This window comes from Bos grunniens, chromosome 13 (genome assembly GCF_055505025.1).
Source record: "Bos grunniens cultivar Pamir isolate PY7600 chromosome 13, Bosgru_T2T1.0, whole genome shotgun sequence".
NCBI classification, from domain to species: Eukaryota; Metazoa; Chordata; class Mammalia; order Artiodactyla; family Bovidae; genus Bos; species Bos grunniens.
Window position 1 is genome coordinate 29,361,717 of NC_141177.1, and position 15,585 is coordinate 29,377,301.

Here is a 15,585-nt window from a genome sequence, read left to right on the forward strand (position 1 = left end):
TCCCCCACCCACCCAGACAGGGAGCGCAAGAAGAGGGCAGTGCCATACTCACATCCCTGTGTGTGGGTGCACACACACAAACACACACACAGCTCTGTGCACACACTCACATCCTCACACACACACACAGAGCCCCGCACACACACACACAGCCCACTGCACACAGCCCAGTGCACACACTCACATCCTCCCACACACACTCACATCTTAGTGCACACACACAGACCACTGCTCACACATCACAGCCTCTGGCCCCGCCCACAGGAGGTGATGAATGAGTGAACAGTCACTTATCTCTAGAACTGGAGGTTGCCTGGAGCCTCCAGCCAGGATGGGCCCTTGATGACTGGCCTGGGGCTTGTGTGGCTGGGGGGCGGCCCAGTAGACTGTGGGTGGATGTGCACTGGAGTGCAATGCCGTGGAGACAGGCTCCCTACCAGCAGAGTGGTCAGCCGCCCTGCCCACACACAGGCATCGGCATCTGGGTCCTGGCTGCCTGCCCACTGCCAGCCCTGGCTCGCTTGAGTGCCTGGCTTGATTGCCCAGATGTCCAGTAGGCTTTAGACAGAGCTGTCCAGCCTGGACCAGGGCCTGTGGGCTGTCAGAGTCCCTCCCCACAGCCTCCTCACCCAGGACAAGGTCACCACACTCTAAGCCAGGGAGATGGGACAGAAAGGCTGGATTCCTGGACCAGCAAACAAGGACACACCTGCCTAGACGGAGCTGGAGCCCTCAGCCCACACTGAGAGTTCTGGCGGGGTGGCCCTTGATGAATTACTCCACCAGAAATGCAGTCCACCCCATGGCACTGCCAGAGGTGACCTCACGGGCTTCTTTCAACTGTGTGACCTTGGGCAGATCAAAGGATCTTTGCAGGGGTTCTCACTGATCAAGTGAAGAGCCATGGCTCCCACCTTACAGGGCTGCTGGGGATTCTGAACAGAGATGACCCTGTAAAGCATCACCCAGCACAGAGCAGCATCCAGGAAATAGCAGGGAGATGTATGGCAACCCCAGTCCTGGCTTACAAGCACTCTCTTTCTTGGTTTCTTATAGACCCTCCCCTGTGGAGGGTCTCCCAGCTCAGATACACTGATCCTGTCCCCTCCTGGTGTCCACCCACAGAGATAAGATCCAGTTAGGCCAGTCACTCTTGCCTAGGGCAGGTGCTACTGGTATCTGGTGGGGGGCAGAGGATAGGACAGGCTCCCCACCCCCACAACAGAGAATTCCCTACCCCCTGATGTTGCTAGCATTGAGGTTAAGACACTTTGATTTAGGGAGTTCCTGGTGATCTGGTGGCTAGGAGTCCACCCTGAAATGCAGGGGACATGGGTTTGATCCCTGGTCCAGGAAGATCCCACATGCTGCAGGGCAAAGAAGCCCACGAGCTGCAACTACCAAAGGCCATCCTCGCTAGAGCCAGTACTCTGCAATAAGAGAAGCCACCACCATAAGCCCACGCACTACAACTAGAGAAAGCCTGTACGCAGCAATGAAGACCCAGCACAGCCAAAAATAAATAAATAAATATATTTTAGAAAGACACCATGATTTAGGTTAACAAGATTTTCTCTTAAGTTGCAAATATTTCTGGGAAGCTAGCCATTCACTCCTTAGTATGAAATAGTGCCAACAAATGAATTCTCTCCCTAAAGCTCCTAATAATACCTAAGCCAAGGAATGAGAATGCTCATGGCAAAGAGGCAGGAGTCTGGGGTGTTGGGGAGGAGAGCTGCTCTCCCCCAGGAAGGGCTTTGGGCAGGGCAAGCATCTCTGGGGGGCACACTGGCCAAGTGGCCACAGATCACCATCGGAGCTCCACAAAGTAACCTTGGGTTTTCTACCTGATGACAGTCTCTACCTTCACACCATCAAAGAGCACCGCAGTCTTTGCTTCTGTTTCACGGCTCTTGTCGGTAACTGGGCACAGTGCTGGGCCTCTCTGCCCCTCAGTTTCCCAGCCTGTGCATAGCGAGTAATCAGAGTAAACATACCACGGGATTGTTATGACCGTGCAGAGTTAAGGTTTGCAAAGCACTAGAACAATGCCTGGCATGAGTAAGCGTTATATAAGCTTTAAAGTAAAACTAAGTGAATCAATTCCAGGGCTGGCTCTGCAAACTCGCCTTTCCAATGTGTGCCACCTTCTTCAACACAGGGATGAGGACCCTGGGTGTTGGGAGACTCACTGGAAATAACGGCATGAGAAGATACAGGAGGCAGAGAGCATCCCAGGAGCCCCACCCCCACCCCAGCAGGGGCAGCCACAGCCTTCCAAGAGAGCTGAGGTCTGCGGGAGCACCATCCAGCCCAGACCCCAGCCCTTCTGGTGCATGGAGCACCCTTGCAGGCCTTGCCTACTCTATGAAACAAGAGGTCTGCTCAGAGGCCAGAGATGGACGAGGAAACTCATGAACTCCAACACGGGATGCAGAAACATGGTCGTGCCCCCTCCCCACCCCTCCCCATTTGGCTCAACTTTACCGCCCCATCCCCCCACCTTCTAGGCAGCTGAGCCCTGGACCCAGTCAGCCAGCTAGACAGACCTAGCTTCAAACAGCAGCTGGCACCATTCTTGCCACCAGAGCCCTGTGTGGGCTCTCTGGCCCAGAGAGCTGGCCCTTCAGGCACTCAGGGCTGGCACGAGCCCAGCCACAGCCCTGTGCCCCCCAGAGTTGCCAGCATCCCTGATAAGATTGTTTTCAGAAGCTGGGACCACTTTGCCAAGCCTCTTCAGAGAGACAATCCAGAGATTGTGATCTGGTCTCTGCCCTGCTGACACTTCCAGGCCCACCCACCCTGCCAGGGTAGACCCCAGACAGGGAGAGCCTGGACACCATCACCTCCAGAGACTGTGATCTGGTCTCTGCCCCCCTGACCCTTCCAAGCACCCCCAGTCTGCCAGGGCAGACCCCAGAGAGGCAGAGCCTGGACACTGTCACCTCCCCCAGCCCTGCCTCAGGCCCCGCTCTGCACACAGTCCAGGCCCAGATCTTGGTGTGAGCTGACTGGACCTCTGTGCTGCCCGGGTTCCCAGCCACAAGCCCACATCTGAGTGGCCCCCCCAGCCTTCCTCTACCTCCTCCCCAGGCAACTTCCACGGAGAGACACCAGAAAGCAGCAGCTCCTCCAGACACAAAGCTCCATTCCTTCATGACCCACCCAGACCCACCCCAGCAGAGTTGGGAGCAGCCAGCCCAGCCACTTGGCTGGTTTCTCCCTGCATGGCTGCAGGGCTGGGAATATTGCCCAGCACTGCCGCTGTCCAGCCACCCACGGCACCCCCAGGAGTTCAGACCTGATTGGAGGCAGCCAGCCAGGAGTGCAGGTAGAGCCAACATAGCCTGTGTAGGTGTACACGCACATTCATGTACATACGTGTGCATGCACATGCGTGCTCCCTCAAACATGCACGAGATGCAAGCCTGCACACACATCTGCATACATGCCGGCTCCCGTGGGCTCCAGGACAGCCCACCACATTCCTCTCACACCCCACACAGCTACACACAGGCCTGCAAGCTTCACATCCCCGTCACACTCGTACACATGTGCATAGCTGGGTACACATACCAGGGACATTCATGCAGTCTGGCACAACCATGGCCCCACTCAGAGACATATCAGGGCACCCAGGAGGAGACACGCCCGCAGCCATTCCCGGGAACAGTCTGAGGCTGCTCCCAGGACTGTCACCACCAGGGTCACCCAGGTCCCTGGGGGAGAGAGAGAAGGTGCTTCCTGCCTTAAGGGGAGTTGTTGAGAACCCTGGGGAGATGAGGACAGGAGATAGATCAGATTTGGCCAGCTCAGCAGGACCCTGCTGCCCCAAGGACTCATGAATTTTTCAGAGGCATACAAAGTACAGACTGAAGCTGCCAGTCAGGCCCTGGTGGTTCCTGCTTTCAATTATTCACCAGCCCAGCAGAGGGTGGGAGACCAGCCCCAGGCCCCAGCTTCAGGGACCACTCACCAAACCCAGGCTGCAGGCACCAGCCCCATGGCCAGCAGGAAGGCTGCTGTCTGAATCCCCACATCATCCGGGGAAGCCTAGGTATCTAGGCCTGGTGTGAGTGCTGGTCTGTGTCCCATCCTTGGGCCCCAGCCCTGCGGCTGTACCACCATCCCCATCCCAGGGAGCACTTTCTGGGCTGTGGTGCCCACCCTATCCACCCACCCCCTGTCCAACCACCCACCGCCTCTGAAGCTGATGCCCCCACCCCACCGACCCAGTGGACTTTGTCCCCTCCTGTGCTCCCCTGCCCCAAACTTCGGAGGGAAAGGACCAACCTACCATCGAAACAAAGGGAGGGCCCTCCATCTCACCCAGTGACCTCAGCCCGAACTCAGATGGCCGCACCAGGAACTGGACAGCAGAGGAGGCAGGTGCGGAGGTGGCCGCATGACGCCCACAAGCGCCTGACCTTAGGGGGTCGTCCACCCACTGCCTGATTTCACCCAGTCTCCATTGGGTGGAGAGCGCAGCAACCTGACCCTTGCCAGCTGCACTGCTGCCCAGATTAAAGGTTCTCAAAATTCCATCCAGACACCCCGGGGCCCAAGAACCCTCCAGAAGGCCCTCAAGGTTAAACTATTTACTCAGTAACACCACTGCTTGTCTTTGTCCCTCGGGCCCCCCTCCTGCAGTGAGTGGGGTTTTCAGAGCCACGTGCTGTGTGAGGGCTGCGCTGTGTGACCCTGAGTTTTAAATATTCATGCTTTCATCTCTGGTGCAGAGTCCCTGGCTGCGACCTCAACAGCATCAGACCCTGTGAGGGTCTGAGAACTGACACCCAGGGTAATGCAGGGGTCAGCCGTCTCACCCAGCCGCCCCTTCTCACTGCCAGTCCCCGGGTGTGGCCAGTGCCTCCCCTTGAAGCCCCTTCCGCTAAGTAGAATAGCCCGGAGACCCAGGCCCCTGCCTACCCCAGCTCTGCAGGGTGCTGACCCACCCCCAAGGTCAGCCAGAAAGTCCTGGGAGATGTGCTGCATGTGCTTCCCCCACGTGGACACTTGGAGGTACTGCACCTCCGGATCAGCGAGGTCTGGATTTCTTCTCCTCCGCCTCTCCGTCCCTAACCTGGAGCAGGGCACCAGAGATGCAGCGAGGCACAGGGCCCTGCCAGGAATCATATGAGGAGCTGGCACCTTCCTGGGCCTGCCTTAATCTCTGCATCCCCAAGGGATCCCAAGGCACTGAGACCCTCTGAGAAACCTCACCCTCCACCATGGCAGGGACCCCCGACTGGCCCAGACTTTGTGGGAATGGGATACTGCTTCCACCTCTGTCCTCAAGCTATCCTGAGAGCCCACCAGCCTGGAACAATCTGTGTCCCCATTCCAGAAACACTCACCTGGGGGGGCGAGCAGTGTGGCCCAAGGACAGCCCTCTGGGGAGCAGGACAGGCTTATAGCCCCCAGCCTTGGCATCTGGATGACCAGAGTTTGTAATAGCCACTGGGACCAGAGGGTGAGGGTCTCCACAGGGACCACGCTCGGGGGCTTCCTTTGACCCCAGCCAGGGGCTGGTTTCATTCTTAGCCTGTCTCAAGCTGACAGGTTTTTCCTGCTTGACCCCAATTCTAACTGGGACAAGTGTGTCAGGACACTTCCTGGGACAGACAGCCTGCGGGGTCAGCCCAGGCTGGCCTGAGGGACAGGCCACATCTCAGGTGAGCGGCAGGAGGCGTCCACTTTCCTCTGGTAGGGCTGCCAGGTAAAATGCACTATCAAGTTTGAATCTCAGATGAGCAACCAATACTTTTTTGGTGTAAATAGTGTATGGGACATATTTATGTTAAAAATTGTCCACTGTTTCTCTGAAATCCATATTTGGCTAGGGGAGCTGTGTCTGTGGGTTTCCCTGGTGGCTCAGATGGTAAAGAATCTGCCTGCAATGCAGGAGACCCAGGTTTGATCCCTGGGTCAGGAAGATCCCCTGCAGGAGGAAGCGGCTACCTACTCCAGTATTCTTGCCTAGAGAATACCATGGACACAGGAGCCTGGTGGGCTACAGTCCATGGGGTCACAGAGTTGGACACAACTGAGCAACTCTCACTCTCTGTGTCTGAATTTGCCTACTCAGGCTGCCTTCCTTGGAGGCCTCTGGGGATCAGCCCAGATGGTTCCTGGGAGGTCTGCAGGCCGCCAGCACAGGAAAGCGGGTCCCCATGCAGCCTGACTAATCTGGTCATCCTTTATCTGGTCCTACTCTCCCTTCATACGGCCTCCGGGGACCCAGCCCCACTTTGGAACTTGGTGTGGAGACACCACAGCCCCTCTGTAGACCCCCCTGGACTCCATGCACTGCTCTGTCCCACTGCCCCCTCAATGGGCTGCATAATTCCCATCCCCACCTGGGGTGGTGGGCTGGATATGCTCCCAGAGTTCAGGAGCCTCAGGCCTTAGGTCCTGGAACCTGTGACATGACAAGTGAGAAGAAAGCATTTTGCAGAGGTGACTAAATTAAGGATCTTGAGCAGAGATGATCATGGATTATCCGGTAGTGGGGAGGGTCTTCAGTGCACTTCCTTGTAAGTGGGAGGCAGAGGAGGTTTGACTCAGAGAAGAGGAGGCCATGTGACCATGGTCACAGAGGCTGGGGGGATGTGGCCATAGGCCAAGGGACTTCAGCAGCCCCCAGAGGCTTCTAGAGGTGGGACCCTCCTCTAGATCCTCTGGAGCAAGCAGGCCGGCCCACGCTGGGTCTCGTCCCAGGGGTACTGGACTGTGAGAGAGTCCACTTCAGTGGTTTTAAGCTGCCAGCTTGGGGCCCATTTGTTGCTGCAGCCCCAGGGGACTCCTACACTGTGGGACCCCATGGCTGGTGGCTGCTCACGCTGGAAGGGACAACCCGAAGCCCAGCTCCACTGCAGACATGCAAGTGTGCACTGCGCCCACAGTGGGGGATTGGCTCAGCCCCTCCTGAGCTCGGTAGGCAGTGCCAACACCCCCTGGGGCTGGGGGCTGCTTTCTGGGGCAGGGCTGGCTGGGCAGGGAGTGATCCTGCCATTCCGTCCCCCTCCCCCCCTCACTGACCACGGTCGGGGCTTGCTCTGGGGTTTCTGGGGCCACTGTTCCTGGCTGTTTTATGAGCCCCACTGAGGAGCAGGGTGGATGTGGGACAAGTGACTGGCTTGCGGGAATGGGGTATAAGAGCAGACTTCGAAGAGCTTGAAAACCCAGGAGAAGAGCAAGGTGTGTGTGACAATCACTCCTGCAGGAGGAGCCTTCTGCTCATCCCTTTGTCAGAGAGACCCCCCCAAAACATTCAACCCCCTTTTGCGGATCTGAAGTGACCCATTCTTTGTCCTGGATGCCCCCACTAGGGGAACGCCAAAGCCCCCTCACCAGCTGGACTCCGAATTCAGCGACCCACCGCCCACCTGGTTAGCGTGGGTGTACGCCTGGGCACGTAGCCAGTAGGGGTGATGGGAGCTGGACGCGGTGGCAGCTTGGTGGAGGGCCAGGAAGGGTCCTAAGGAGCGCCCTCACGCAGGGCAGGTCGCCCACCCCCCAGCAGCAGACGCACAAGGTTCTGGGGTCGCTCAGTTTATTGGTAAAACGGGCACTGAGCGTGACAAAGGCTGGACGCGGAAGCCGGGGCGGCGGGGACGCTTTTCCTCTTAAAGAACTTCCACTGGACCTTGATGGCGAGCATCCAGTCGCTGACGGAGAGCCTCTTACAAGCGGAGGTGCAGACATGCGCCTGGCGGGGGAGCGGGGCGCCGGGGCCGCGCCGGGGACGGGGCCGGGGGTGGGGGCGGGGGCGGGGCGCGGCGCCGCCGGGGAGGGTCGCGCCGCGGGCGGCCGCGCTTCACTTGCCCGCCTTCTGTGCCTTCTGCGCCGACTTGGTGACCTTGCCGGCGCCGCCGCTCTTCTTCTCCACGTTCTTGATGACGCCCACGGCCACTGTCTGCCGCATGTCGCGCACGGCGAAGCGGCCTGCGGGGAGGAAGCGTGAGGCGCAGGCCCGGATGCAGCGCGCAGGCGCACTCGCGCCCGCAGCATCCTCCCCCAGCCCCTGGCCCTGGGGCGGGACCCTGGCGCGGAGCTCTCTGAGCCTGTTTGACTGTTTCCCGGGTGGAGGCAGGGGGCAGTGAGGTGCTAGGCTCCCTTCTCCTTAGATGGCAGGAATAACACATACGGGACTCCGCCAAAGCGTCGTTGTGGGAATTAAATGGCATGTAAACAGTCCTTAGAGCAGCCTGGTGCAGAATACAGTTCACCCTTTAAGGTATTCTGACGATGGCCAGCAACCTTGCCAGGCAGCTCTCTGATATAGATCTGTGGGTCATCCCTGGGGTATTGGTGGGGCAGACCAGCTGGAGGCCGGCGGTCAGTCCTCACTCTGCCACACTGTGGGCCTGGAGTGGGTCCCCAGGGGACTTCATCTGCAGAGGGGGATACCATCCCCTGCCCACCCAGTGGGGCCACCTATGCTCCATGAGACAAAGACCAAGGCTGGGTCTCCTCTAAACTCTAAGCTGCAACAGGAAAGTCCAGGACCCTCCATCCACCCCACCCCCACAGTAGTCCTCTGCCCTTGGCCCAGACTGGCTGCCACTTGATGGCTGCCCCTTCCCCATCACCCAGCTCACCGAGAGGTGGGTACTGGGAGAAGCTCTCCACACACATAGGCTTCCCCGGGACCATCTCCACAATGGCTGCATCACCGGACTTCAGGGACTTGGGGTTGTCCTCCAACTTCTTGCCAGAGCGCCGGTCAATCTTCTCCTTCAGTTCAGCAAACTTGCAGGCGATGTGGGCTGTGTGGCAGTCAATGACTGGTGAGTAGCCAGCGCTGATCTGCCCAGGGTGGTTCAGAATGATGACCTGTGGGCAGAGGTACACGAGGCCATCAGGCATGCCCAGGTGGGCACCAGGAGAGGGCCCTGAGCTGGAGGAGGCTCTGCCCACCCCAGGTCCCTGGGGCCCAGATGCTGTCCATGGAGGAAGGTCAGAATAGGGAGAATCCAGGCTCCCAGATCTGAACCCCAAGGTCCTCTTTGAGCATCTGAAAGGCCACAAGAGATAAACAATGACAAGGGCATAGTTTGAAAGGGCAGCACCAGAGCAGAGGCAGGGGCATGACAAAACTACACCTTAATTATCATATTTCAGTTATATCTCAGCAAAGCCAATTAAAAAATCCTACTCACGTACAGAGGTGACCAAAGAGGGCACAGTAAGCGTGTAGAAAACAAAGTACCACAGGCCTGTTCCAGCAGTAAACTGAGAACAGCCTTTTCAGGACCAGAGCGGGGCCTCAGTGAGGCTAGGAGCACCCTGCCCTCTTCCTGCCTGCAACCCCGCCCGTCCTTGGGGACCTGCTCTGCAGAGCGAGGATCTCAGTCCTCCCTGGCACCCAGCAGCCCCCTTGCTGAGGATAGCCCTGGTACTGCCTGGGGTTGGCTCCGCTGGCCACTGGGCTGCCCACCTGGGACGTGAACTGGGCAGCTTCCTGGGGTGGGTCGGACTTGCTGTCCCCACACACGTTGCCCCGGCGGATGTCCTTGACTGACACGTTCTTCACGTTGAAGCCAACATTGTCCCCAGGAAGGGCCTCACTCAGAGCCTCGTGGTGCATCTCCACCGACTTCACCTCCGTGGTGATGTTCACGGGCGCGAAGGTCACCACCATGCCAGGCCGCAGGATCCCTGTCTCCACTCGGCCCACGGGCACAGTGCCAATGCCTGGGCCGAGAGGAAGGGAGCTGTGAGGGCAGGCTGGGGCCAGGGGTGCCCTGTCCTCCCTAGCAGGCAGGGAGTGGCCATGTGGTAGGAGCGAGGGGATGGGAAGCCCTGGGCAAGGCAGACGCTGGAACCTACAGACAGAGGTGGAGATCTTTCTCCTGCCCCATCTGGAGAAAAAGGGCCTGAGGAAGCAAGTTCCCAGAACACAGGGAACACAGGCAGGAGAGGCCCCATCTCTACCCAAGAGGAGGCAGCAAGGGGCCCTCCTTGTGAGACTGCATCACTGAGCGGGCTGTGGACCAGCCCCCCCAGGGTGGCCCGCCTGGCACTGGTGCTGCCATCTCAAGGGTGAGTCCCAAGGGGGCATGGTGCTCCCATACTTCTCAGGATCTGCTTACACCGTGTGGCCAAACAGTGGGGGTGTGATACCCCCCAAGACAGGGGGCAGGGGGCTCGAGCCTGGTTTCCCTGGCTGTGGCAGAGGCTCCTGTGGCATTAAGGAGGCTGATGGCTGTGCTCTGTGCTGGGTGAGTGTGACACTCCACCTGCACCACCAGGTCTTCAGCATCTCTGGCCACAGCCTCCTGGCTGGGAGTCCCCCACTATGGCCCGCTGTGGACCTCAACTTGTTTATGGGTCTGTATCATTGCGTGACCAGCTCTTCTCATTCCTAGAGTGGATGGTGTCTTCTGCAAGATGGGGACCTCCAGGTGGAGGGTGATAAATGAGTCTCCTGTACCACTGGTGCTGGCATAGGGCTGGACACTTGGGATAGATGGATGAACAGATGGATGGATGGATGGAGATAGGTGGATGGGTGATCCCCCAGAAAGTGTGCAGCATGGTGGGAGGGGCAGAAATAACTGGGCCCTGGATGCTCCTGGTCTGGGGCCGGTTCTCAGGAGGGGGTCTGAGGGCAGAGCTGGCCTGGTGGACAGGGGCGCTGCAGCAGGTAGTGGCCCTGGGGCCCTCACTCACCACCAATCTTGTACACATCCTGCAGTGGCAGACGCAGGGGCTTGTCTGTGGGGCGTGTGGGGGGCAGGATGGTGTCCAGGGCCTCCAGGAGGGACACGCCACTGGCGTTCCCTTCCTTCCTCTCCACTTTCCAGCCCTTGAACCAGGGCATCTGGGCAGGAAGAAGAAGGCACCGTCATAGCGCCCACCTCCCGCCACCCCATGCACCCCACAGCCAGGGGTGGACAGATAAGTCTGGGCCCCAGCGGCCACTGCCCCCATAGTGTCAGTCTGGGGGTGTCCCTGGCCAGAGAAGGGGCTGCAGCAGCTTTGGCCAGCCTCCTGGGGAAACTGAACTGAGGGCAGAGTGCCTGTACCCAAGGATGCTGTGGTTCCCACCAGCACAACACCCACAGAGGGCTAGTACCACAGTCATAGGGCTGAGGGCAGCCTGGGGACAGCTCCCTGACCCCCCACTGGCCATCTGTGCTCGTCCTGACCCAGGGCCCTTGGGAAGCAGCCCTGCCACTGCCGGGCACTCACGTTGGGTGAGGGCTCCAGCATGTTGTCGCCGTGCCAGCCTGAGATGGGCACGAAGGGTACAGTGGCGGGGTTGTAGCCGATCTTCTTGATGTAGGCGCTGACCTCCTTGACAATTTCATCATAGCGCTTCTCGCTGTAGGCAGGCTCCGTGGAGTCCATCTTGTTCACCCCCACGATGAGCTGCTTCACGCCCAGCGTGTAGGCCAGCAGCGCGTGCTCCCGGGTCTGCCCATTCTTGGAGATGCCTGCCTCGAACTCACCCACTCCTGCGGCCACAATCAGCACGGCGCAGTCCGCCTGTCCAGAAGGTCAGGCAGGGTGAGCTCGGGCCCCTCAGGGCGGTGGACAGGGGCCTGGGCAGTCACCTGGGGATGGAACCTGGGGGTCTCACCCTTAGAGGCAGTGTGTGTCTGTATGAATGCCCTGGCAATGTTGAATTGTCTGGGCGGGGGGAGGTGGTGCATTTCTGCCTATGTTCAGTGTCCCCATCCTGGCCTCTGTGTCTACTTGTCTGTGAAGTCGGCCTTGACAGTGGCCAGCTGTCCTTATAGACACTCTTGCCTGGCTGAGATGCTGGGGCGCTTACTCAATTCTTTGAGGGGTGAGTGGTGACAAAGGTGAGGGGTCTCATTCCCTGGTGAGGAAATCCAAACACCGCTCACCAATTCCAGGGCCCCCAGGGTCTCCTAAATGGTGTCCTTGCCCCACCTCCAGATCCCCCAGACCCCCGAAGCCCCGCCCACCTGGGATGTGCCTGTGATCATGTTCTTGATGAAGTCGCGGTGGCCTGGGGCGTCGATGATGGTGATGTAGTATTTGGTGGTCTCAAATTTCCAGAGGGAGATGTCGATGGTGATGCCGCGTTCCCGCTCTGCCTTCAGCTTGTCCAGTACCCAGGCATACTTGAAGGAGCCCTTTCCCATCTGGAGGGGCGGGGGCGTGGCTCAGGACGGACCCGGACCCAACGGCCTGGTCACGGGTCCCCCTGGGCCGTGGGAGCAGCATGTCACAGCGGAGAGGGCCCTCGCTCCTGCCGAGACCGGGGACTCTGGACCCAGCTATGGAACGGGGGGACACCCAGACCTCATCTCTGCCTGCCCAGACCAGCCTCCTGTAGTCACAACGGGCGCCATCTGAGCATCTACCAGTAGGGGGCGCAAGGGCCTGGAAGCCGCCCTGGGAGAGAAGCCGCGGGCGGTTTCAAGCCCTCCCCCGGCTGAGGGCTCCCCTTTATCTGAAGCCAGGGTCTCCCCTCCCCCAGATAGATTTCTGTGTCAGCCGACGACACCACTGGGTTTCACACTGTCCAACCAAAAAAACCCCTCTGTGATTTTTCTTTTTTTTTTTTAAGAAAGAAATCAGATGAGGTCGCAAGGAAGGGCCTGGCTTTCCAGCTCTTTCTACAGATAAAGCTCCCCAGTGGCTCTGAGGCTCCTCCCCCCACCCCCGCCTCACCTGAGCAGGGGAAGCAAAGCCGGGCCACCCTCTGCCAACACCTGCGCCGCGTGCACAGCAAGACCCCCCACGCTCAGGGCCAGGGCTGCGGTCAGGACTGTGTGTTCACTGTCCAGCTGGGCAAAACCCCCTGCCAGGGCTGCGCAAGGACCGAGCTCTGCCCTCCAGGGAGGCTACCCAGACAGACACCCTGCGAACACCCTCAGCACCCCCCAAATACCAGCCCGGCAGGGAAGGAAAGACACAGCGTTGGGGCCCAAGAGCACCCCCACCCCCTCAGAGAACAGAGTTCAGCCCAGGCCAGCAACCGCCCCCTCCTGAGCCCTGGCACCAGTCATCCAGGTGAGACCCTCCACAGCTTCCCCGGACAGGGGGCTTCTCCCAGAGCTCAGGGGTGAAGGTAGGGGGCACAGAGAGCAGACCCCTACTTCATAGACACCTCCCACACATGGGTCTCAGAACTTGAGAGGATCAGCCTCCAGAAATGGGGGTTCAGCCATCAGGGCCCCTCCCATCCTCACTAAGTGACAAAGACACCCCTAAAAAAGGGTGCCACCCTGGATGAGTGGCCTGCCCCAGCCCAGCACGAGAAAATGGAGCTGATGGGCTGAGTGCCCATCAATTGGCTATTAATAGCCACTCTGAGTCCTGACCCTGCCCTGGGACAAGCGAGGACAGCGCCACCCACAGCCCCAAACTCAGCCCCGGGGCTACAGGAACCCAACTGTGGGGCTCAGAGACAGTGACCAGTACTGGGAGAAGTGCGCCTCCCCCTGGCCCGGGGCAGGTCCAGCAGGTTGGTCCATCTCCTCCACAGGCACTTCCTCAGAGAGGTGCCCCTGCTCCCCTACCCCCCGCCTCTCCCATCTGGATGCTCTGACATACACGTCCTCTTGCTCTGGAGGAGACCATCTGAGCTTCGTGCCCCAGGGTCAGGGAAGTGCCAGTCGGGCTGCCACATGGGACCCCAGCCTCACGGTGGAGGCAAAGCAGGGAGCTCCCCCAGGGCTCACCTCGGCCGCCTCCTTCTCAAACTTCTCGATGGTCCTCTTGTCGATGCCCCCGCATTTGTAGATGAGGTGGCCAGTCGTGGTGGACTTGCCTGAGTCCACGTGGCCGATGACCACTATGTTGATGTGGGTCTTCTCCTTGCCCATTCTGCCTGGGGCGTGGGGAGGGGCTGGCACGACCTGGGGTGCTCTGGCTCAGGGTGAGGGGAAGCTGAGCAGTGAGTCTGTGGGTTGAGGCAGGGGCACAGGTGATGGGGGGCCTCCGGGAGTAGCCCAGCAGACACTGCCCTGCCCAGGTTGGGAGCACACCCTGCCCCACAGAACAAGATCCTGAGGCTAGAGCCAAGTCTCTGCATTTAGCTGAGCAGAGCCCAGGAGCAAGCCCAAAGAGCCCAACAGCTGGAAATGTCTGAGTGTCATGGCTACAAACCACCCCCACCCCTGAGAGAGGTTATCCCCCCTCTGGAGAGACCGAGAAAGACCAGGCTGGTGAGCCCCATGACCAGTCAGGAGCCTGTTGATGAGTCACCCTGCCCAGCTCTCCAATGCCCTGTCCCCGGTGTTTGCTCCCCCACCCTCGGTCTTGGGCTGGGACACTGCACCCAATCCCAGCACCCCCCCCCCACACCCCGCCGAGCTGTCACAGTGGAGAGATGGTCAGGGCTTCCCACTCCCCTCCTCGAGCAGCGATGGCGCCATCTTCCTCTCATCCCTGCCCGGCAGGCTGGCACGGGGAGACAGGCTGGCCGAGACCTCAGGCAGGGTGATGCAGTGCCCAGATCAGGGGCCCAGAATAGCTCAGGCCCTGCCCAGATCTGGACAGGGGGCAGACAGTAGGGCAGGGAGGTGGGGGTCCCTGCTCTGTCCAAAGGGTGAATCTGGCCCTAGCAGCCAAGCTCAGCAAATGACAGACAGATGCCCTCAGCCTGCTGGGGGCAGGGGGCCATCCCCTCCCCCTCCCCTCTAATCACAGAGTCGCAGCCCCTGCTCCATCTTGGAGGTCAATGGAGAAACCTAGGTAGCCCAGGAGGTGACAGGCAGCTGGGGGAGGGAAAGCTGGAGAAAAAGGTGCACCCTAGGGTGCAGATACCAAGTGGACATCGCCAGCGCGGGTGGGGGCGGGGTGGCAAGGACCCCTCAGGTCTGACCTCCTCCGCTCTCCCGCTACATGGCGGGTACCCACAGCACCCACCCTCACCAGCCCCCAGCACTGACGACCCTTCCTCAACCCGGCAGGGCCCTAGGCAGTCCCAAGGTCACGGCTGCAGGTCGATCGCCACTGTCCAGGAGAGTCGTCCCCGCCTCAGCCGCCGCGTAAACAAGCGATACCACGGTGCCCCCACCCCACCCAGGGCCGCCCCGGGGACTGACCCCGGTGCCGGTGCGGGCGCGCTGGGAGGGCGGCAGATCTCCGCAGGGAGGAGCGCAGCCTCGCCAGGAGCCGGTGCCCCCAGGACTGGTCCCCGGGGAAGGGACCCTCTGCGGAAAGCTGGGGGCGGGGATGGGGACCCGGAGGCCCAGCGTCCTTACCCAGAGCCGAGGTCTCAGCCAGAGGGACTGGCAGTGCCGGCGCCGGCGGTTTTATCTCTCCAGGAGGGGGGTCCACCTATCGCCCGAGCAGGCGCAGTGCACCGCGCCCCTGCAGTACGGCAATGCGGTACCGGCGCGGGCGGGGCCGGGGGCGGGGACGCGAGGGATGCAGGGTCCGCGGGCGCGCGCGAGCGCGACAGGGACGCGAGAGGAGGATGCGGCGAGGGAGCGAGCTACAAAGGCGGAGACGAGACGCACCCGGAGGGAGCGCAAGCTGCGAGAGAAAAACAGGCGGAGGCGGCGGAGAACCGCGACGAGACGGGGAGAGGGAAGCAGAAAAGAGGGAGGGCGGAGATGGAGAGAGGGACCAGGAGAGAAAGAGCTAGAGGCA

The 15,585-nt window shown here is 60.3% G+C and overlaps 1 protein-coding gene across 2 annotated transcripts; it reads right to left on the minus strand.

The window, feature by feature from the left end:
* Window positions 1-7,538: 7,538 nt before the first annotated feature.
* Window positions 7,539-15,335, minus strand: EEF1A2 (eukaryotic translation elongation factor 1 alpha 2). 2 transcript variants are annotated; one of them, XM_086332833.1, is made up of 8 exons: window positions 15,195-15,335; window positions 13,668-13,888; window positions 11,943-12,122; window positions 11,200-11,496; window positions 10,678-10,828; window positions 9,443-9,699; window positions 8,604-8,838; window positions 7,539-7,947 (listed from the first exon to the last, which is right to left on the minus strand). In XM_086332833.1, exons 2-8 carry the CDS (start codon window positions 13,809-13,811, stop codon window positions 7,820-7,822), a joined length of 1,392 nt encoding a protein of 463 aa, XP_086188959.1. In that variant the 5' UTR covers window positions 13,812-13,888; window positions 15,195-15,335; the 3' UTR covers window positions 7,539-7,819. The 2 variants fall into 2 exon arrangements, with proteins under 2 accessions (XP_086188959.1, XP_086188960.1); XM_086332834.1 differs by having other exon boundaries at window positions 15,036-15,220.
* Window positions 15,336-15,585: the final 250 nt, after the last annotated feature.

Coding starts and splice junctions, on each gene's coding strand:
- EEF1A2 (XM_086332833.1), bottom strand. CDS start 13,811: ATGGGCAAGGAGAAGACCCACATCAACATAGTGGTCATCGGCCACGTG. Junction 9,700..10,677: donor GGATGTGTACAAGATTGGTG/GTGAGTGAGGGC, acceptor CTCTCGGCCCAG/GCATTGGCACTGTGCCCGTG. Junction 8,839..9,442: donor CTGCCCAGTTCACGTCCCAG/GTGGGCAGCCCA, acceptor CTCTGCCCACAG/GTCATCATTCTGAACCACCC.